This window comes from Vanacampus margaritifer, chromosome 15, assembly GCF_051991255.1.
Source record: "Vanacampus margaritifer isolate UIUO_Vmar chromosome 15, RoL_Vmar_1.0, whole genome shotgun sequence".
NCBI classification, from domain to species: Eukaryota; Metazoa; Chordata; class Actinopteri; order Syngnathiformes; family Syngnathidae; genus Vanacampus; species Vanacampus margaritifer.
The window spans coordinates 21,164,009-21,187,412 of record NC_135446.1 but is presented as its reverse complement, the minus strand read 5'-3'; the positions used below and the strand labels follow the sequence as shown (position 1 = coordinate 21,187,412).

At 44.6% G+C, this 23,404-nt stretch overlaps 1 protein-coding gene across 14 annotated transcripts in view; it reads right to left on the bottom strand.

Moving 5' to 3' along the window:
* Positions 1–23,404, bottom strand: part of celf2 (cugbp, Elav-like family member 2) — a 131,744-nt gene that overhangs the window by 10,780 nt on the left and 97,560 nt on the right. For 6 of the 14 annotated variants that reach the window (XM_077544230.1, XM_077544229.1, XM_077544223.1 and 3 more), the window contains 6 exons: positions 19,983–20,031; positions 14,587–14,721; positions 10,492–10,571; positions 4,767–4,928; positions 2,566–2,629; positions 77–211 (listed from right to left, as the gene is read on the bottom strand). In XM_077544230.1, coding sequence (XP_077400356.1) covers positions 77–211; positions 2,566–2,629; positions 4,767–4,928; positions 10,492–10,571; positions 14,587–14,721; positions 19,983–20,031 — 625 coding nt within the window. The other 8 variants (XM_077544226.1, XM_077544228.1, XM_077544227.1 and 5 more) reach the window with 5 other exon arrangements.

Genomic DNA, 23,404 nt, shown 5'->3' with positions numbered 1-23,404 from the left:
GAGGAGCCCCCCCCGGCGAGCGCGAGCACACCACGCCGGCCGGCGCGGGGGCGAGCCGATGGGGCTGCGGCGTTACCTGGGCTGGCCAGCGCTCCCAGGGAGGCGGCGCCGGAGGACAGGGCGTTGGCGGTGGACGGGCTGGCGGAGTTTTGGGCTGCCGCCGCCGCCGCCGCCAAAGTGGCCAAGTTCTGCAACTGTAGCGCGCTCATACCTGCAGAGAGGGGGGTTGGGGGGTGGGGGGGGGGGGAGCCACAGAGTCTTCAGTCAAGTTTTCCCACGTTGGCTCCGGCCGAGGCGCGTGTGGTGACTCGCCGCGGCGTCGACCGCGGTCGCCCTGACGACGCATGAGCTTGTGGATGAGTCGTATATACAGTGCAGTGTATATACCGTTCCATGGGAATACAAACACGCACGCACGCTTACACACAAAACAAGACGGCACAGAAAGATCCAGAATGTCAGAATCAGGGGCGCTCGAGGTGTCCCCCAAAAACCACACACACAAAAACCAGGACGACGGACACGAAAAGAGATCTTTTGTGAAATAATTGACACAAAGCCTGTTTCCGGTTGCAACAAGGACACTTTGTGTAAGACCCCCAGGGCAAGGAGACGTGGTCCAAGGACACTGTCAAAGAATTGAAGGACAAAGACGCTTGTTCAAAGAATCCTGGGACAAAGATGCTTTGTCAAGGAATTCCCTGAGAAGGAAGCTTTGCCAAAGACTTCCAGTAGAAGGACAGTTTGTCAAAGAATTCCGGGACCAGGACACTGTGCTAAAGTCTTTCAGGACAATGAGACCTTATCAAGGTCTTCCACAACAGGGACAGTTTTCGCAAAGAATTCCAGGACAAAGACACCTGGTCCAAGAATTCTGGAACAAGGAAGGCTTCCAGGACAAAGACAGTTCCTCAAACACTTGTGGGACAAAAGACACTTGCTCAAAGAATCAAGCGATCGGGAGACTTGCAGGGAAAGGAAATTGTCCAAGAATTCCAGGATAGGAATCTCTGTCAAAGACACTTGCTCAAAGACTGCCAGGACAAGGACCCTTTGTCCAAGACCTGCAATCGCTCATCGATGCGAACATGCAAACCTTTGAATTTCTCGGGACCGGCCACTTGCCACTTGCTTTATCTTTCGCTAAAGCGCTTTTCATTCGACCACTCATTCAGCTACTGATGACGCAGCATCAGGACCAACTGGGGTTTGAGTATCTTGCTCAAGGGGTACTTCCATGTGGCCGCAACGGCATGGGATTGAACCGACAACCTTTGGGTTGCGAGACGCCCACTCGACCGCTGATCCTCGGCGTCGCTTTGTTCTTGGTTCCTTCTTCTTGCACCCTGCTGACCTTTTGGTCTGGACAGCTTTTATCTCTCCCCAATGCGACCGATCCTCGCCCCGATTTCCTTTCCTTTTCCTTCCAAATTCCCAATTTGTCTGCCGGTTCAAGGTGCTTTTCCAAGAGAAGTTGCAGATGAATAAAAACCAAACAGGATTGTTCACGAGTGTACGCCGTCAAGTGCAGATGCCGCCCGCCCGCCGGCTCCAGGCCAAACGCTAGCGCAGATGGACCGGCCCAGTCCAGAACCCCACAGCGCCTTCCAAAAAAGCGTTTTTTTTTTTCCCCCTGAAAAAAAAAAAGAGATGAAAAATGCTGGCGTGATGACGCCTTTTGGCGCATAAGACGGGCGGGTGTGACAATTGAGGGCGGGAGGCGCACACAAAAAGACCTTTCACAAAAATAGCAAAGCAAAAGAACCGTCTGGATAGAAAGTGGCTTCTTTTGAAGAACTATTCGAAAAGTAAGAAAAAGTACGCAGGCTCTTTTTTAGCGGTACGTGAAAAAAAGACACAATTGAATGAAATGAAAACGGCTTCATATTACAGTGGTATAAACTTTCCAGCAATTCTTGCCTTTTCTTGCTATCATAAAAAAAATAAAAACAGCCCCTGAAGCCTGTTTGACTTAGCAACATGAAATTTACTTGAAAGGTTAATCATAAACAGACCCCCCCGCCCCCCGCGCAAAGCCCGTTTTACTGAGCAACTCATTTCCAGCATGTCTATCGTGTTGTATCGAGATGAACAAGAAAATCTCAAGGACCCCCAACTAAACAAAACTCAGATAAGTCAGCGCCGCAAGTTCCGAGCACTTTTTGCGTCATCCGACAATTCTGCGTCCAGCAACCAACAACACATGCCGGAGTCCGTCCCATCCCGTTTGCAAAGTTGCTATTTCCCAAGAACTTGAAGGCGCTCTTCTTCCTTCCTGCAAGCTTTCTCTTGGCATGTGATGGATGGTGGTGTGATGAGGCCGCTCGCTACGCGCGCCGCCGCCGCCGCCGCCACCGGCTCACTTCCTGTCTGGCCTCATTACGAGATCAAGACAAATCTTTGCGAGGCTTTATAAATCTTCAGGGGCGAAAGATCTGGGCGCTTTTTGCTCGGCTCCGCGCCGCAACTTCATCTGCTATGCTCTTTGCTCACAAAAAACACAAAAGAGGGAGGCGCTACAAAGGCGGTGGCGCCGCCGCCGCCACGGACCATCAGTGGACTCACCCGCCATCTGCTGGATCCCGCTGAAGGCGCCCAGGTTGTTGGAGGAAGTGGCCTGCTGGAGCAACTGCAAACAGAGAAAGTCAATTCACAGACGTTTCCAAGTACGTTCGACTTGCTTGAAGACGTGCAAAGACGGACAACTACGTCGGACTGAATTGTGGCGACATTTCACGTGGCTGCGTGGCTACAACGGCGCCATGTGTGCACTCGGCGAGTCTTGCACAAGTCACTCGACAGTTAGCAAGTGTGATGGCAGCATGCGGTTAGCCAGCGGGCGAGAAATGCGCCTAACTATCAGCTTTAGAGTGCCTCGTTGTCAGCTGTGAGTATGTGCGCATCACGGAGAGAAAGTGCGTCATTTTTTTATCGATATTTTTTCAACTTGCGTACGCACCCACGGTGTCTAAATGCCAAGAAAATGGTTTCATTTTTCAATGGCTCTGCGTACCATTAGTGGTACGAGAACCAAATTCCTATGACGGAATAATAATTAGTATTCTTTCCTGTTGAAATTTGATGGCTTTTCCTTCCAAAACATCATTAAAAGTACAAGAGGATTTTTTTTTTTTTTAGGTAAATAGAACATCATCATAACATTTTTAGACAGTGGATGCAAAAAAAAAACAAGTGGTGTGAAACCGTTCATTGAAACGTTGATTAAGGTTTAATCAGCCATTTATGAAAACATTTTCAACAGAGCTGAACACTTCATCATTCGATCAAGATCATGCGTGCGTGTGAGAAAGGACGACGCGCGTCCGTCCGCACGCGAGACTTAAAAGACGATCCAGGCACGCCAAAACGAGCGCTAATGTGGCGTGATCGCTCCTCCGACAAGTTAAGCATGAAAGCTCTCATCCGCTCGCCTAATTGGATTCCAAAACAAAAGCCGCACTGATGCAGTCAAAAACAACACAAAAAACGCCAGGCGGCCTCAAAGACGGCGGGAATTAACGGAACATTCAAAAAAATAATTCCATTGTGCGTTGCGTGCGGTGCTTCCGCCCAATTTGTTCTTTTCTTTGACGGGCATCTGTGAAAGCCAATCTGGTGTGTGCGGTTTTCGTTAAGAAGTGATCTGATGTGACTTCAAGAGGAGCTCCTCAGAAAAATGTTGTTTTTCCTCCTTTTGGGGGCTTTTAATTGTGTTAATTTCAATATTTGATTGTGATACGGATTGTTGCCGTCCATTTGCTCCAACATCTTTTCGTTTCTTTGTTGGGCTCAAGAGTGGAGACAAATGTTGTCGAAATAAGCCGAAGCCGCCTGCTTGTGAAGTGCGGAGCGGCGTGATGACTTTCCCGGAAGCAACTTGATTGTTTAATAGCGGCCAAAAGACGGATGAGAGCAAGCAGCGGAAATATTCAAACTTTAATGACGGCCCACCAAGAGCTCCTAAAAATGACTCTCATTCATCTCACGCCTTTTTTTTCCTCCTCCTCGTTTCCTTTATGTCTAATTTGGGAACGCTTTGTGGTGCGGTTGTCATGGTAACAAAGATGAGAAGACCTTTTAAAGTGCTCATGCCTTTGTTTGAAACAAAAGATGAATTTAGCTCCTCGCTTCTAAGAATAGCAGGATGGAGTTCTTTGCTCTCAAGTTGATAGAAAAATCCGACATTTAAAATAGAAAGATCGCGCGGAATTTGCAGGGGAATTTAAGAGCTCCGGAATGTTGGGAAAATTCCCAACTTGAAATGCTACATGAGAAAAAAAACGGCAATTGAAAAGAAAGTCATTAGATGACATTTTTAATCAAAGCAAATATCATCTTGTACTTTAATAAGACAATCAAATGTAATGACAAGAATTTGTGGTGTGTGTGTGTGTGTGTGTGTGTGTGTGTGACTTGGCCACCAGGGGGCAGTATTAACCCAGCCATGCGGACACAAACAAAGACGAGGAAGTGACTCAGTAAGTGACAGGAACGTGAGTCCCTCTATGCAGAGGAGCTAAAATATATGCCTCCGAGTATTGCCATATCTATTTGTGTGCCATCTTGTGTCAACTTTTGTGTGGGCGTCACCGACTTTCGCTCGTAATTGTACGTTTCGATAGCCAACGATAGAAATGGCTCACTTTCTAGCAGCGTCTTGATTTGTTTTCTCATTATGAGCAAAGTGTCAAGTGAGTACATTTGTGGTCGGCTGCCGTTTGTGGAAAAGTTTGCAACTTGCTTTTGCAAAAGCCTGCTTTCCTCACCGCCAAGTACTGCGGAGTGAGTCCGCCCAGGCCCGTCAGGCTCCCCCAGGTGGTGGCGCTGTTGAGCTGCTGCATTTGCTGGGCCAGCTGCTGCTGCAGACGCCGCTGCTCTTTGTCCTTCTGCGTGTCGGCAAACTTCACCACGATGGGGGACGAGCAGCCCTGAAAAAGGGGGAAGGGGGGGGGGGCGCGATGATGAGAACAAAAAGAGATGAAAACGACAAGAAAGAGAAGAAGACACAAACACTTCAAAGCGTGGTAAAAAAAACCCGATTGTGCGGCTCGTCAGCAGGTCCAAAACACTCAAAATCTGTTTTTGTGGAGGTGTGACGTCAAAGTGGGGGTCCGCGAGTGATTGGGTTGGGGGTTCGAGAAATATGACGCATCGGATCATTTTGACTTTGACGCCGACATCTTGGGAAAAAGCCGAAAATTTTGACTTTTGTTGACAAAAATAAGCCCATTTTACTTCCTGTAGCATTCGGGGGGTCCGCATGTTAATTAGGTTGAGTCGGCACGAGACGATGTTGAAGATTGCAAAAATCTCCCTGGAGCCCAAAAGTTTGAGAAGCCCAATCGGAGAAGACGTGAAATTGTTTCATTATTGCTCTGCATCACATGTGAGCGAAAAAAAAAAAAAAAAAAAAAAACATTCATAAGGACCAAAAATGATTGTGAATGCACACACACACACACACACTGCAAAATGATGTGTTACATTACGCACACGCAGGAAACCCGACTCCAAAGCCAGTGGGGCCCACAAGGGCTCAGTTATCTCCGAGTCCAGAAAGAGATTTCCCGACTTTTCCAACTATTTCATCAGCTGTGTGTGTGTGCGCGCGTGTATGTGTGTGTGTGTGTGTACATGTGTGTGTTCATGTGAGAGAGAGAGAGAGAGAGAGAAAGCGATTGGACGACGAGGATGACCGGAAAGAGCGAAAACGAAAGGTAAGAGGTCGACAAGAAGATTGAGAGATTTGGACCATCAGGAGTCACTTTAATTAGTGTGTGTGCGTGTGTGTGTGTGCGTGCGTGTGTGTGCGTGCGTGTGTGTGAGAGAGCAGCTGGCTTTGCTTGGACTTTTGTTTCTTGAGGGCGAGAACCGGCAATATTGGCTATGAATGGACATTCGCTTAGAGTGTGTTTTAGGGAGCGTGCCAAAAATAAAAAAGCTTTTTCAAAATGTGCGCTATCTACAGACTTCCTGTGCATTTTCAAGCTTGTGTTTTTTTTGTGGGTCTAATCACGACCAAATTTCACGTTGCCAAGTCAAATTGGCATCGGCGGCTGAATTGTCAAAAACTCTCCTGGGGTACAAACAGAAGCCGTGAAACGTTGACTGCAAGCAAAATGGCAGCCGTCGAGTGCATTTTCACACTTTTTTTTGCGATTCGACTCCTGATAGACGTCGACCAAATGATGGCGTCTGCCAAAGTCAAAGAAATTGCGACGGCTGAAATTTCAGGGGGATGTTCATTTTCTGCCCCGCGTGACAGCGTGAGAAAGAGGCTAGCGACGTCATTTAGATCATAACTATTATAACTAACTAACTAACTATTCACATTCACGCACATCCACTCCCACGTTACAAGCTTGACCGACCCGCTCGCCATTGTGATCCGAGTGCGCAATTTTGGATTCCATATTGGCTTTCCACGCCCACTCAAATCCCCACCAGAACCAGCCCTGATTTGCATACAGCTTGAACGGGACACGGGTCCAAACGGGTGCTGACATCCAAAATGGCAGACATCCAACGCGTTTTTCTTGTGGGTCTACTTTTGATGGACACGTCGACCAAATTCCAAGTTCAAAAGGCTCCAATCGCGCAATTTTCCTGTAAAATTCTGGACGTCTGCTCGACACTGACTTCAGCCGATCAATCGCATGTTGCCAAATAACAGAATGATGAACGCTTTCTGTATTTGGTTTGGGGATAATAATGATAATAATAATAATAAGAAGAAGAATTAAAATAAATAAATAAATTAAAAAAATAATAATAATGATAATAATACTAATAAAAATAAGAATTAAAATAAATGAATAAATAAATTAAAAATAATAATAATAATGATGATAATAATAATAATAATAAAAATAAGAATTAAAATAAATAAATAAATTAAAACTAATAATAATAATGATAATAATAAAAATAAGAATTAAAAAAATATATAATAATAATGATAATAATAATAAGAAGAATTAAAATAAATAAATAAATTAAAAATAATAATAATAATGATAATAATAATAATAAAAATAAGAATTAAAATAAATAAATAAATTAAAAATAAATAAATAAATAAAAATAAATTAATTAATAAATTGTTTAAAGGGGAAGTCAACCTTTAACATTTCTTGGCAACAATATATTATATGTGACCTCACTAGTCTAAACATGACATTCTGATTAATATTACATTTGTGGAATATGAGCTATGCAGCAAAATCCTCATTGGGGGTGCGGCCATTTTGCATTTTTGTGCTAATCTCAGCACACCTGATTTATGAAGCTGCGCTGTGATTGGTTGTTACCTGAGACCTGAGCATTTTCACTCGACAGCAAGTGGCAAAATGGCCGCTTTCTAAGATGAATAAAAATGGCTCGATTTTGCTGCTCAACTCATATTCCACTAACACAATATTAACCAAAATACCATATTTCGACTAGTGGGGCCGCATAGAACATATTATTGTCAAGAATTTTTTGGGGGTTGACTTTCCATTTAAAAACACAGCAACGTGTCAACAAATAGGGTTCGGACCCGACTCGCTGAATGACGGTGACAAGGAGGCACATGAAAGAACGGTGAAGGGCGCACGGAGGGGGAGGAGGGTGCGCGACGGTGGCGAGCCGCCCCCACCCGGTGAACCAATCAGCTGTCTCGCTGCCATCCACTTTCATTAGGACGTGACATTCAGGCGGTGGGCGGCACGTGGCGGCGCCCGCCTGAATGTCACGCCGTAATGAGACGCGGGATATGACAGTGACAGGCCTGTCAACACGAGCGCGCGCGCACACACACACCGCGCGCACAGAGATCGAAAATAACACACACACGCAACATTTATTATGCTGAAAAATAACATTTTGGGGCAAAAAAAAAAAAAAATCGGACTTTTCACTGGAAAAGTCATGTGATTAGGGCCTGAGAATCACACACACATCCACAGATGCACGCGTGCTGAAACGGAGCCAAGCCAATAACCCGACTCCATTTACCAAAACGCAGCATTGAGAGCAAAAGTAATTTCTTTGAAATTGCAGCAGCTGACCAAACCAGAGCTCCCAAGGCCACGTGGCTTGTTTACCACCACAGGAAGTGTGCGTGCGTGCGTGCGTGCGTGCGTGCGTGCGTGCGCGCGCGTTCAGCCAACCGAAAGCCGAACAATGTGCAACCATTCCAGGTTTCCATCAAACAAAAGCTTTTTTATTGAACACGCTGGACCTGACATAATTGGCAGAATACATCAAATAAATCCAAAAACAAAATGAAGGTAGTGCAAACAAATGTACATCATTCTTAATTTTAGTGTGTATTTAAGTATGCAATACATAAAGACACACATATTCATACATAAGTCCATTCAAACAAACATCAATTTTATTCTTTGGTTTGTCTCATGGTGAGGCATAAAAGGTCATAAGGTCACTTTACTTAAGGAACCCAATTTGGTTCCTTGCACACATTTTTCCCATTGATCAAATCTCATTGTAATAAAATCCTTACAATCCGACAGTGATGTGTGAAAGGTCTCCATTGAGCAGCACTTAAGCGGCGTCAATTTGGTTCCTCGCACAATGCTAACTGACGAGCGCACCATCGAAAGGCGCGCCAGGCCCGGGAGGTGGGGGGGGGGGTGTCGTGGTCAGGGTGATTATTATGATCGTGCCTAATGAGGGGGTTACGAGGGGGTTACGAGGGGGGCCGAATGCAGCGCACAGCCTGTTATTAGCGCTGACTCACTCGTCTAATTCTCTCCCGATGGCAGGCCTGTCACCCGTCCGGAAGCCGACGCTCGCGCGCGCGCGCGCGCACGCACGCACGCACAAAAGAAAATAGCTGGCATCCAGGACCCCCATTAAGGCGCAGCTGATGAGGTCTGCGCGAACCTCCTCCTCCGTGTCAAAGGTGTTTGTTTTCACCGCTTTTTTTTAAAAGTTCCGCCAGGCGAGAGAAGCCTCGCTGATGCGGGTTAGCGCTGACATAGCTAGCATGCGCAAACGCCACATTTTTAAGCACTTGTACGCGAATTCTCAGATATGTCAAGTGAGCGAGCCGAAATAGTTAGCTCACTTTCAGTCCCAGAATTATTGAACAAATTCAGCCCCCAAAGTGAGTTTGTCGTAGCAACATGCAATATGGTAGGCATCAATGGTGTGGCGGACCCCGGAGAAGTCAGCATACTCAAAAATTATTATTATTATTATTTTTTTTTAAGTAGTCCAGAAAAAGATTCTGTTTTAGAAACGGTGACTTGATTAAGAGCAGTTTGAAGTTATTGCTGGTAAGAAAAGAAGTCAAATATATTAACTCATTCATTCCCAGCCATTTTCACTGAAGCAACCCCCTTCACTCCAAGCTGTTTTACTGGATTTTGACCAATTTTGCAAGATCCACAGAATATTCTGTTCTGTTGCTATAAAAACATGGAAGCTACCAAAGTCTCTTCTTTCTTTAGGAAAAAAAAAAAGCATATTTGCATCTGCTTCCGTTTTGCAGCAATTAGCATTAGAATATAGCGAATCATTATTTACAAATCTGTTCAGAACTGTGAGTAAATGAGCTTTTTTGCAACATGGCCCTGGCTGATCTCTTTTGCTCTGCTGCCACCTACTGCCCATTTGTGTAATAACTACCATTTAATCAACTGTTCTCTGCAGTTGAGAGGCTGCATTAAAGCCTTCTTTATGCTGTAGCATAAAAAAAAAAAAAAACACGTATAAATCATCAGTACTCATGCCAACCTAATCATTGAAGGCACGGAGTCATTTTGATTTGACAACATGAAATTTGGTAGGCCTCCCTATAATGACTAGACCCATAAAAAAAACGTGAAATGATACAAGAAGTCTGCCGTTTGGGTTTGAAGAGGCCAAAATAAGGTTATTTCCATTGATTCTTCTTTTTGAAAATTCAGCCCTCGCGGCGAGTTTGAGTTAATGATACGATATTTGGTAGGCATGTCAAATATGAGAAGTGCCACAAAAAAGTCTCAAGCCATGTCCGAAGAGCCTAAAACCAAGTTGGCCTTTTTGGCTCGTCGTTTTAGATTGATTTTGGCCATTTCACAAAAAAAAAAAAAAAAAAAATAGAAATTTCATCTGATAGCAAATTTTAACCTTGCATGTATAAATGAGCGATTTAAGTGTTCATCCTTGTGTGGGGGCGGAGCATGACGGTGAACTTTGATGATATGCCATAAAACTGTAATAGCTTCACAAGGACAGATCTGATCGAATAACCAAAAAGACAGCTTCACTCAGCATCATGAAATTTGGAAGCTATGTCTGTCATAAAAAGAGCCACAAAAAAAGAAAGAAAAAATTGCAGACTGTGCTGGATATTGGACTGCATACAAGCGGTGCTGAATTCAGCCCATTGTGCGTGTGTTCCTAATGAATGGCCTGCGTGTGGCAGTGTTGGACGGAAAACGGCTGAAAGGCAAATTCATGTGAACATTTGACAGAGTACAAGACGAGAGGGCACAGTACCTCCATAGTCTGAGACTGGTGCATGGCTTTGATTGCATTCTGTGCCATAGCTCGGGTGGAAAACGTGACAAAGGCACATCCTGTAGGGAGGGAGGAGGGGGACGGGGAGGGGACGGGGGAGGGATGGCGGGACAGCGGGAGGGAGGAAGGAGGGCAGGAAGAGGAGGAGGAAAGACGAGAAAAAACAAAAACAAGACAAAAGGGTTGGACACGTCGTCGTTATAAAAAAACCCACAAGAGACCCAAAAAACAGAGAACGGGACAACGAGTGTTGTCGGTCGCTATAGCAACAACAGCAGGAAACAAGCACAGTGTCATGACAACCACAGCCCCGCCCACTTTGCACGTGACTCCACCTCCCCGCCATCCGAAGCCTCCCGACGGCTGCGAGGTCACACGGGACGCAGGTCACACTTTTTCGCCAGCCCATCGAGGAGCGGTCCAAATTGAACTGGACGACTACTTCCTGTCCATTTGCAGGTGTGTGTCCAGACATGTCTTTTTGAGACTTTTTGTTTGGGGGGCGGGGGGGGGGGTACACTCTTGCTAGATATGTCTACCAAATTTCATGTTGCTACGTCAAACCGGCTTCGGGGTCTTCCTTTTCCCCCCAAAATGTGGGATGGGCCTTACTGATGCTAATCAGCCAATCAGATGTTGACAAATAACAGAACGATGAATCGTTTTGGGATCTGCCTCGTGGAGAGCATATAAAAACTGCACCGCCGGCCCTGGTGAAAGACCCAACTCGCTGAACGGCCATAACAAGGTAGCGAGGGAGCTTGGGTCAAGGGTTCAGGAAGGTTACGTTTTTGAAAAAGTAGGGGGGGGTCAAAATGTGTGTGTTCATTCCAGGCGCAATACAGCAGAAAAATCCATGTCAAAATTTAGCCGTAATAAATGTAATAATATTGCATGAAGAATGTGGTCAAGTTGTATTTTACAATTTAAAAAATGTTACTTCATGTTAAAGATTAGACAGCTCTTAATACGAAAAGAAAAATGCCACTGAGCTGTCACCGTCTTACAAATGCAATTATGCCATCTAGTGGCAGAAAAGTGACCTAAACACAAATCAATAATGTTTTTTTTACAATACAGGACAATCTTTTTCATTTTAACTGACTTGAAATCACTGTATCAATGACTAAAAGATGCAGCCATATTTCTATTAGTTTAATCCTCCCCCCCACTTTTATGATAACAAGAGTATGAAAACCTAGAATTTTTTTTTATTGTACATTTAGAACAGATATAGTATTTTTGATTAATCAGTCATACGATTCATTACGATTAAAATTTGATACTCCTATAAAAAAGTAATCGTTGCCCCCTCGATTTTGCGGCGCAAAATTCAGCCCCCAAAGTCTTTTTGCGTGCACTTGACAACATGACATTTACTAACCACGACATTACCGGGTTGACCCGCAAAAAAGCCTCAAGGTGACATGTCCGAAAAGACACAGGAAGTCTGCCATTTTGTGAACATTCCAGGGGTCGTTTCCAGGGATTCTGATCTCCTTGATTTGTTTTTGAAAATTCAACCGCTGAAGTCGGTTTGGCTTAGCAACATGAAATTTGGTATGCATTTCTCTCATGGGTAAATTCACAAAAAAAAGTCTCAAGTCGCAGGTAGTCCGCCATTTTGGTGTGAATCGTGGAATTCAATTTAGAAACGGCTTGGACTGACAATCAAAAGGCAAAAAGATCCCTAAAAATCTTTGTGAGTGGATGAAAAGCGTGGCATGAAAGCAGCAGCAGTGGAATCTTTGACCTTCAAATCTTCCTCCAACAACTTTGATGAGCCATTTTGTTGACCCGCTTCTCGGGACTCGCGTTCGGCTTTCATTTGGGTTAACGTCTCCCTCCTGATTACCGATTGGGACTATTCCGAGACCATCGGCGGTTATCGGGTGATACAACTCGGCTTGACCCGTTTGGTGCCACTAAATAAACCGTCAAGCAGCTTATTTAGTTCAGCTCCCGAGCCCTAAAAATATCTCCCGGTGGCGGGGAAGCAAACAGTCCTTTTGCAAAAGTAGGCTAGCTCCCTTGGCCCGCCGGTCCGCTGGTGGTACGATCCATATTTTATTAATAGTACGACGGCTCCTCTGATTGATGCCGCAATTTTTAAAAGCGGCTCAGAGGCGCCAAGAGGTGGGTCTCGCGGATCCTGGGACTTGCCGGGATGCTTTTGGACCTGTTTACTTGCCAACCTGGTCGGGGGGGTGTTTATTTACTTGCCAAAACCGGCGCGGCGGTACTTCCTCTTTTCGCTTGCCGCTAAGTGCTCCGCGTTAGCACCGAGACATCTAAAATATTGAACAGGACAAAAGAGCGCCACCGGGGGGGGGAGGTAGGCGGACGTCGGATGCCGGGGGGGACAAATTGGAACGAGAGCGGCATTTTGGTACAGCCGGGCTGCTTCTTCAAGAATCAGGAGAGGGTGGAGCACGCTGGGAAAGTCAAAGCAACGGTAAAACATCCAGAACGACTACACAATAACTACACAACAGCAACAACAACAACAACACACGACTTACAAGATGACACTGAAGCTGGCGTGACGGGAGGAGGAAGAGGAAGAAGAGGAGGAAGAAGAGGAGGACGCACGGGAAGCACAGGTGGTGGATTTTAAACTGAGCAACCAGCTTCATGGAGGAATGGAATCAATTCTCTTTCGATGGATTTATACATGCTGTTATTTGCTGCACACTGGATAATAAATTGCAATCATAATTTGTATTGGCCCTCAATAAACATTATATTGATCATCACATTATACATGTAACTGTGGGCAAATTAATAAGCAAAATCCAACTCCCAAAGCCAATTTAATTTAGCAACATGAAATTTGGTAGGCTCGTCTATTATCAATAGGCCCACAAAAAGTCTCAAAAATGCACACAGGACGTCTGCAAATTTGTTTTAGGGGTCAATTTCAGGGATTCTTGTGCCCTGGAGTTAAGTTTGGAAAATTCAGCCCCTGTAGCCAATGACTTAATAACATGAAATCTAGCAGGCATGTTTAGCATAAGTAGACCCACAAATAAGTCTCAAGAAGACAGAAACAGGAAGTCTGCCCTTTTATGGTCATCTTCCAAGGGTTTGCCAATGGCCAACCTTTCTGGGAGATTTGGACAGATAGCTACCAAATTTGGATGCTAAATTATGATTTTTTTTTTTTTTTTTGTCAGTGCAAGTTGGCGCAGCATCACCCGAAAGTTTCGTGACAACTCAAGCGCAGCTTAATTTCTTGGAATGGAAAATGGAGGGAGAATGTTACGTTGAAGTGAACCTCAGTGAGCGTTGTAACGATGACGGGACGACAGTGAGTTCAGGCTGGAAGGTGAAGCACATGTACAGGAGTGATGTGGTGGGAAAGGGGGCGGGGCGGGGGGTGGGGGGGGTCGTGGTTTTGGGAGGAGGGGGGTGAGTGGGGTGGGTCAGGAAAAAGGGGGTCGGGGGAGAGAGGGAAAGATGCTATATAGAGCCAAAATATTCCCAGCAGCCACAGCAGCCCCAAGATGTCACTCAAGGGTACACATTGAACGAGACCAGAACCGGAGGTGGGAGGAAGTTGCGCGTCAGTCTCAAGTCTTAAATGGCAAAATCAAAACCAGTTGAATCAAGTCAAGCAAGGCGAGTCAAGTCGATTTGCACCAAACAAGTCATAAAAACCTGCTCAGTTACAACATACGTCGTAGGCATAAAATATTGTGGCACTAAACATAACATTAAGAGGTTTATTTCACCCATAACAATTTTAGTGTGTATGAACAAAAAAATCTAGAAAGCGTATATTTGGGTGTGTCATTCCGACGGTCCGTAAGGTGGTGAATGCGTCAGTCGAGTACTGATTTGTGATTGGAAAGATTTGTCAAGTCATGTTGTTGAAGTCAAAGTCAAGTGGCGTCTTTGAGAAGCAACTCCCCCCCCCACCTCCCAGCAGAACCTTTCTAGAGGGTTCTGCCGCGTTCCGTTGCGGGGGGGGGGGGGGACGGGGGGGGGGCACTGGAGGCTGCTGTGGCCATTTTCCCATTCCGCGCTGGATGGAAGCGAGCGGCATCCGGCCGGCGACGCAGCGCAACGCACCTCTGCTCAGCCCGTCGGGGCCCCGCAGGATCCGACACTCCTCGATCTGGCCGAAGGCCGAGAACATGACCCGGATGTCGTTCTCGTTGCACTTCTTGGACACCATGCCGATGAACAACTTCCTGTCTTCTACCGCTGCAGTCGGAGGAGAGAGAGGAAGTCGAGTGTTGAGGAGAAGCTGAGATTGGCTATCAAACAAAATGGATGTTATCAGTGGCATAAAATTGGCACTTGAATAATCTATGACCGCATCGTCCTCAAACAATTTGCAAATGTCCTCAAATGAGGACCAAGAAAAATCAAGAGATCCCTGAAAAGCTTTCGAACTGGATGAAAAGGCTGCCATTAAATCTGTACTTGACTGATCTATGACCCCAACAGACATCAAACAATGACTATCTAACAAAATCAAACAGCCTCAAAAAAACCTCCAGATTGGATGAAAACGGTGGCGTTAAAACCGACTTGAATAATCCATGACCCCATCGACTCAAATTGCCATAAAACAACCTAAACAACAACCGAAAGCTCGCTACAAAAATGTTGACATTGTACCGGAAGCCTACTTGAAAAATCTATGACCCCGTCTACTTAAAACTCTTTGACTGCCAAAAACGTTAAATAGCGTTTAGTAAAATCCTATGGAGGAGTGCCAAAGACGTTAAAAGACGTTTTTTTTTCCAAAACAGAGGTGAAACTAACCATTTTCTATAGTTGATTACTGAAAAACGGAATAAGGTAGAAACAAACTTTTTTTTTCTGATGAAAGATGAGAGTCCAATCTTTCATTTGGTAGTATGTGTGTTTCCATAGTCCAAACACATAATTTTCTGTGGACCTTGAAAGATCAGTCAAAAATGCTTAAATCGGCTGGCACCCACGGCATCCCCTTTTCTGAAAACGTCTGGCAGTCAAAGAGTTAAAAAAAAAAAAAAGTCTGTGATTATTCAGTGAATAGCAAGATGCTATTAGGTAAAAAAAATAGGTGAAAAAACAACACTTGGGGTTTACTGTACTTCACGACGAGATTCATACATCGTGTTGCGACTTGGACAAAAAGCTGCTCTCATGAATGCCATGACCACTCCCACTTCCTCCGGCCGTCGGGGCGACCGCAGGTGGTGGGGAGGAACTCTGGTGGTCTTCCATCCATCCCGTGCACATGTGAGCGTGTGCGTTCAATGCTAATCCAATTCATTTTTAATGAGGCAAGTGTCAGCGGCGGGCGCGAGGCGAAGCAGATAAGCGCTCTGTTGCACTCTGGGAAATCAATAGCGCGCTTGTTTATTTTGCTCGGCGGATTGTTTGGGTGTTTAAAAAAGAGAAAGAAGATAAGTGGCGCTTTGGCTACGCTTACTCTCGTTTCCTATCCGTCTACGGCATGCGTGTACGCGCCGTTGCCAGCGGACGAATGCGCTAATTAATTTAGCATGTGACATGCGAGATGCAGGCAGCTTCGCATCTTGGAGGGGAAACAAAACAAGTGGCAGGAATCATCTTTCAAGTTGGAAGGCGTGGCGGCGACCCGTTTAGACGGGTAACTTCTACAGTGTCTCATTTGCAACAAACCTGAAGCTCAGAGCTAACATAAAAAGGAGAGGCATTTTTTTGTTTTTTTTTCTTTGCCATAGTAGCACAATCTTCACTTGTGGCAGATCATTCTGGTATCGTAAATGTCTTAAAATGCGGAACACACGATGTCTACTTTTCCACGAACCTGAAAATCAGGCCTAATGTGAAAATGCAGTAGGAGTTTGTCGTCACAGCCAATTTAGGTTGGCAACGTTCTAAAATCTCCTTTGCAAGGCCTCGTTTGCAACCAACCCGAGGCTCAGAGCTGGTATCAAAAAGGAGCAGTATTTTATTTTATTTTTTTTTTTTAGTATGTCATACATACCATAACAAACTTCATTTATGGCAACATATTTTGGCAGCTAAATTCCTCTCTGCTGGATGCACAAAATCTCATTTGTAACTAACCTAAAGCTCAAGAGCTAACTTGAAAAAGTCTTGAAGTGAAATCCATGGGAACCGCACTCCATCCAGCTCGCACCGCTCAGTATCTTCTCTTAGCAAACCGTCTGGAAGCTGCAACGTCGGGAGGCAGCGCGGCCTAATAGAGCTCGCAGCAGCCATTCATCACGCTAACGTAGCCTTTATTTCCAGGTCGTTATCGTTAAGTGGATGGATACGTGCGGAGTGCGCGCCGCTCCATATATCACCGCGGTGCCTTTTTGAGCTCGGGTCGCCGCCTTTATTAAGTCACGCCGCCGTGAGCGCCACCGTCTCCAGTCAAATTTGGCCACAGTTGAGTGCGTTCCACGCGAAAGGCCGGCGGCGGCAAACTGTCACTCAATTGTTTAAGAAGCCACTTTATGGCTGAATTCATCCGCCACAACGGGCATGGAAACGTCAAAGAGACGTCAATCTTCACATATATACATTTTTAAAAATCGAATTTATGTAGATGGTAACCGCTAACTTTTACAGCCATGGGAACCCCATTTCATTCACTTTACATTACCACTCTCTCTCAATACTTAGCAGCTTATTTGGGAACTAAATTCCCCTCTGCTGGATGGACGAGGTAAGTTGGTTAACCTGAAACTCAGAGCTAATGTAGAAAAGATATAAATGTAAAAAAGAAGATTCCTATAGAGAAATTAGTCAACATGATCAGTGACAGGAAGCAAAACGTAACTTTGGCAACCCATGGAACCTCACTCCGTTACAGTTCTACTACTCTTGTCTCTCTTTCATTACCGTTTGTGGCAGTCCGTTAAGGAAGCTAATTTAGGGCCTAAATCCTCTTTGATGGATCCGCATAGTAGGATTGGCCTGAAGCCCAGAGCTAACATCAAAAACACATGTCAAAAGAAAGAAAAATAAAGATTCTTTATAGAAATGTGCGGTTAAAAATAATTTGCCGATAAAGGTTAGCGTAATAGAAGTTTTTAATTCACTAACTTTGGCAGCCTGGGGAACCTCACTCCATTCACTCTACTTCAATCTGTACTTCCTGTTCTGAAGTTTACGGCAGCTCATAAAGGTAGTTCACTTCCTAAATTCGTCTATGCTGAACTGATGACAGTTAGTTCACTTGAAGCTCAGAGCTAAAAAATAAATAAATAAATAAATAAATAAAAAAGTTAAGTGAAAAATACTTGTATGGAAATCTGAAATTGTTAAAACAAATGCTGACAAGGTAAAAGTAATAGTGATTGACTGATGTGCTAACTTTAGCGAGCTGGGGAACCTCACTCCATTCACTCTACTTCAATCTGTACTTCCTGTTCTGAAGTTTACGGCAGCTCATAAAGGTAGTTCACTTCCTAAATTCGTCTATGCTGAACTGATGACAGTTAGTTCACTTGAAGCTCAGAGCTAAAAAATTAAAAAATAAATAAATAAATAAAAAAGTAGGTGAAAAATACTTGTATGGAAATCTGAAATTGTTAAAACAAATGCTGACAAGGTAAAAGTAATAGTGATTGACTGATGTGCTAACTTTAGCGGCCTGGGGAACCTCACTCCATTCACTCTACTTCAATCTGTACTTCCTGTTCTGAAGTTTACGGCAGCTCATGAAGGTAGTTCACTTCCTAAATTGGTCTATGCTGAACTGATGACAGTTAGTTCACTTGAAGCTCAGAGCTAAAAAATAAAAAAATAAAAAAATAAAAAAGTAGGTGAAAAATACTTGTATGGAAATCTGAAATTGTTAAAACAAATGCTGACAAGGTAAAAGTAATAGTGATTGACTGATGTGCTAACTTTAGCGGCCTGGGGAACCTCACTCCATTCACTCTACTTCAATCTGTACTTCCTGTTCTGAAGTTTACGGCAGCTCATGAAGGTAGTTCACTTCCTAAATTGGTCTATGCTGAACTGATGACAGTTAGTTCACTTGAAGCTCAGAGCTAAAAAATAAAAAAATAAAAAAATAAAAAAGTAGGTGAAAAATACTTGTATGGAAATCTGAAATTGTTAAAACAAATGCTGACAAGGTAAAAGTAATAGTGATTGACTGATGTGCTAACTTTAGCGGCCTGGGGAACCTCACTCCATCCACTCTGCAACCCTCTTTCGTCCCATGACTTCATTGACCCTAATCAAGTATTGGCGCCCGTTGGCAGCAGGAAGCGTCTTGTGTGGATTTCGTCAAACGAAGACGGCAAAGTTGGTGCGCGGGACAAAAAAGAAACGACGGCGGCGCGACAACGACGGGAATGCACAATCGCTTGGCAAGTGTATCTTTAGAAAGCAGGTGTGCGTGCGTGCGTGCGGGCGTGCGCGTGTAGCCACGGGGGGAGAGGAAGCGAGCGGTTCAGCGGTGGGCCAAAATGCTTCAACTTTGATTGACCTCCCGCAGACGCGCTTGCTTCAATAATTCAGCAGCACGCCGACGGATCCGACTTGAGCGCGTTTGAGTTTTCTTGCTGTCGCGCATTCGCGCCCATTATTACGCCCGCAACAACACAAACGCCTTTATGCAAATTCACGCTACATGTGTGTGAAGTAGATGCTATGTTTGATATTATTGCTCCTGTGTTCATTTATTTATTTATTTTAACAAAATATAACTTCATTCTTATTTCTCCAAAAATATGACTTGGAAAAAAAAACATTTTTCGTAATACGATAAGTCCATGGGAAAACAAAACTCATTTGAGAAAGTATGCCTTTTTTTCCCTGAAAAACAAAACATTTTTTTTCTAATGAACATACAATTTTATTCTTCTGAGATTGAAACTTTCATCTGGACAAACATTTTTCCTCAAAATGACTGGAACAATAGGATTTGACTTAAAAAAAAAAAAGCTTTATTTTTGCAGGACTTGTACATGTTTTTATTTTTTATTATTTCAATTTAAAAAAAGTACTTTTTAATGTCAATTTTTGTAGATTTTTTTCCACTCAAAAGAATATGACTATTGCATTAAAAACTCAACATTGCAACTATTTATGAGATTATGCATTTTTCCTGAAAAATAACAACTCGTCATTTCCCTCAAAAACAAAAGCTTTTTTTTTATAAAAAACAACAACGATTTTCTACTTTTCACCTATATATATATATATATATATATTTTTTTTTTTTTTGCCCTAAAATGTTTTTAAAATAAAAATACTTTTTCCCTGAATTAGAAATTCTTACCAGGCCCACATTTGATTTTTAAAACTCACAGTCACACATGCCAACGTTTGGCCTTTTAGCACTTGATTACGCTTCATGCCGTCTACCGCGCACGCACGCACGCACGCACGCACGCACGCACGCACGCACATGCAGCCTGAATATCATGCCTGCAACAGCACACACTCATTCCTCCACATTTATGCAAAGCCACTGTTGATTTGTGTGTGTGTTCGTGTATACGTGTGTGCACGCTCACCGTTGGACTTCTCGCTGTCTGCAGGCTTCATCTGGATGGGGTGGTGCATCTGCAACAACACCAAAAAATTTAGCATGTTGGTCGCAAACTCCAAGCCACATTCTACATTCCAGGTTGACTTTCCGGCACGGGTCCCTGAGACTTTTTTGTGCGTCCTGTTATGACAAACATATCCACAAAATTTGGTGAGGATCGGTCAAACTGATGTCAGGGGGGCTCAATTCGTCAGCAGGGGGCGCCAGTGAGCACGGCTCCCTTCTCAGCAGGATTTGCTTTTATGACCCGATGAGCACGCCGTATGTTTTGAATATGAAATATTTCCCAAGTGATGGGATTTGGGGGCGATGTTTAAGGGGGGCTGGGATGTCCTGATTTTTTTTTTTTCCCTTTTCTTATTCTCGCTGTGTCTGCTTCCTTTATGGGGGATTATGTCGCCGTTTGATCTGCAGAGAGACGGATGACAGTGATTCTCCGAATCTACTGCGGAATCAATCACACTCAAACACCACCCGTGTGTGTGTGTGTGTGTGTGCGCGCGCGCGCGTGTGCGTGTGTTCGTGCCCGCCCCTAGGCTCAGTCACACTGCCATACAAGACTTTGATCATCCAATTCAATCACACACACACACACGCACACACACACCTTCATCCCAAGTCTCCCTCTTCATCATCATCCTCTGTCTGCCTGTCTGTCAGTTCCCAAATGTGCCTCTAGGGGTCAGGATAACGAAAAGCATGCAGTCACATCACCAGCCGTTCTCTTCAAGTTAAACACAAAAGATCACACTCAAAAGCAAAAATAGATTAACAGTAGGAAATATGTCTTTATTCTCTTAATGCCTCGTGAAAAAATGATACATTTTTTCAAGAAAAAAATCTTGAAAACTACAATCTGTTTCTTGCAGGGTCAACGTTCCGCTTGACGAACAGCGAAGGTGGACCAATGGACGCGAAGGCAGATTTGACGAGCGTGTGCTTCCGTCTGGTTAATCTCCATCAACCTCGAAAGGTCACTCCGTACGTTGGCCCAGAAGACGGTGCTGCTGCCTCTGCGCTTTGGCGGGAAAAGGCACGCGCACACACTGCGCTGTCTGTAGGGTGTGTGACGGCGAGCCGCTGGGTCAAAGTCACACAGATGGTCGGCGCACCAAGAAGCCACCTCGCTCAATCGGATTTGCAACAGTAATGCAGAAAAATAAAAAAGTTCCTTTATCTCAAACAAATGCCGTTTTGTCATCAAATATTTAAAAAAAAATTGGGTTTATTCACATAAATTTTTCTTCAAACAAAAAATGGTTCTAACAATTAAAATATTTCTATTAACTTTTGTCTGGAGAACTTCTGTGATATCCATTAAAAAAAATCTCTCTCTCTCTCTCTCTCTCTCTCTCTCTCTCTCTCTCTCTCTCTCTCTCTCTCTCTCTCTCTCTCTCTCTCTCTCTCTCTCTCTCTCTCTCTCTCTCTCTCTCTCTCTCTCTCTCTCTCTCTCTGACACACCAGAGACGCTTGTATGCTCATTCAGATACTGTATTTCGCCCCCCCCCCCAACTCAAAATGCAATCGTCTGTCTGAAAAATCCAACGTAGCCCTCAAGCACCAAAGTTTTCCCGCTTAAATAGTCGTTTGCACATTCAGCGCGGCAATCAATAGCTTCATTTGAAAGGCGCTACAATATTTCTTCTGCTAACTAAACGCAAACACGCGCATACACACACTTGGGGGGGGGGGGGGGGGCTTTTGTATGTGCAGCGGTCCCATTTGTGTTTGTCTCCCGCTCCCGCAATTAGTGCCTTTAATCAGATTGATTTCAATCATGAGCACGTGGAACGACAAGCGCGTGGGACAGCGACACGTGCGTGCACGCTTGAGCGTTGATGGCCGCCCTTTCTCGGCGTTGTGCGCGTTGCAGCAAAGTTGGATGACCTTACGGCGCGCTCGGCTTTTCCGCCTCCTCGCGTGTCCTTGGCAGCAGCCACGACCTTCCAATATCACCACAAAAATCAGAAAATATGGCAACGGGCAGCGGGTAGCAAGGAGTCACTATGGAAATATGACAGTGTGGACTTGTACATTGTGTGTGTGTATATATATATATAAAAAAGCTATTTATTTTCTAAGCTGCCAGCAACCTGCTTACCGTGCGTCCCCTGCACTCCGGCGGCCTCCAAACATCCTTGAGAGGAAGCCAATCAAAGGCCTTTCATCCAAAGACGACAAAGCAAAGCGTTCGGGGAGCAAGGACACGTCCTACATTCCCCGCCGTCCTTCCCTTCATCCCTTTGGATTGGGGGTGGGGGGGAGGAGCGGAGACGGGGGGGGGGGGTGTCCGCCGCCGTTTCGACATCTGTCACGCGCTAATCAAAGCGTTCAATTTGCCGGAAAATCTCCCGACGCGCTCGTCGCACAGAAGATGTAAACGTGCTGGCCCGGGGATCGATAAGGTAGTGTCACCCGTAACGACGACACTTATTGACCCGTTACAAAGACGCTGCGGGCCTTTCGATCAAAAACTTGGTAAACTTACTTAGTTCTGGTTTCAGGTGTAAAGGTAGGTAGTTAACAGTGATTCGGGTAGTTTTTAGAACTCAAACATCCAACTTTCTAGATCTCAACAATAATCACATTTAAATCCTATCGATAGGTACCAAGTCCACTCTAGCTAAAACGGATTCCTCTGTTTCTTCCTACCCTCAGTCCAGAACTCTGCTGGCCGCATTATCAAGATACTGCTCTGCACAGTCAGCACACAAAAGCCACCACCAAAGGTGTGTTGTAGGTCACATAATGCCGAAAAAGTATTGGGTTTGATTTTTGTACATTCCCAACCCTGACATTCTGAACAGGGTGTGTAGACTTTTTATATTTGCTATACACAGCGGCATTTCTTGAGCGAGGTGCATTTATTGCTTTGCCCTCCGCCGCCGTCTGCACTTTCCCTTCGTCTGGGCGGCTAATTTGCGGCGTGGGCGTCTACTTTTAGCGGCTCTTCGCCTCACCTTTCACTTGCCCTTTTGTGCGACGCTGCCGGAAAGAAGAACAAAGCCCACAAACAACGTCACTGTTGAGTCTCCACTCAAAACTGTGCTTCAGACCTCCGCACAGGCAACCTCAAAAAACACACATGCAGTAACACTTCACGCTACACTTGGAACCTAACACACCAACTGGCTAGCTAACTATCTCTAACTATCTAACTAGCTTCCCAAGTTAACAATTCAAGTCCCAACGTGCATCCACTAATTGGAAAAGTGGACCATTATTCTGGTAAGATTCTGACTTTTTTTTTTCCAAAAAAATATCTTGTAAGCTTCCCCTTTATGTCCCTGAAAAAAAAGTTGCTATTTTTTTATTTTCTTGCTTGTTTTCAAAATAATGTTTGACAATGTTCTTGTAATATTGCACATTTTTTGAAAAAAGAAAATT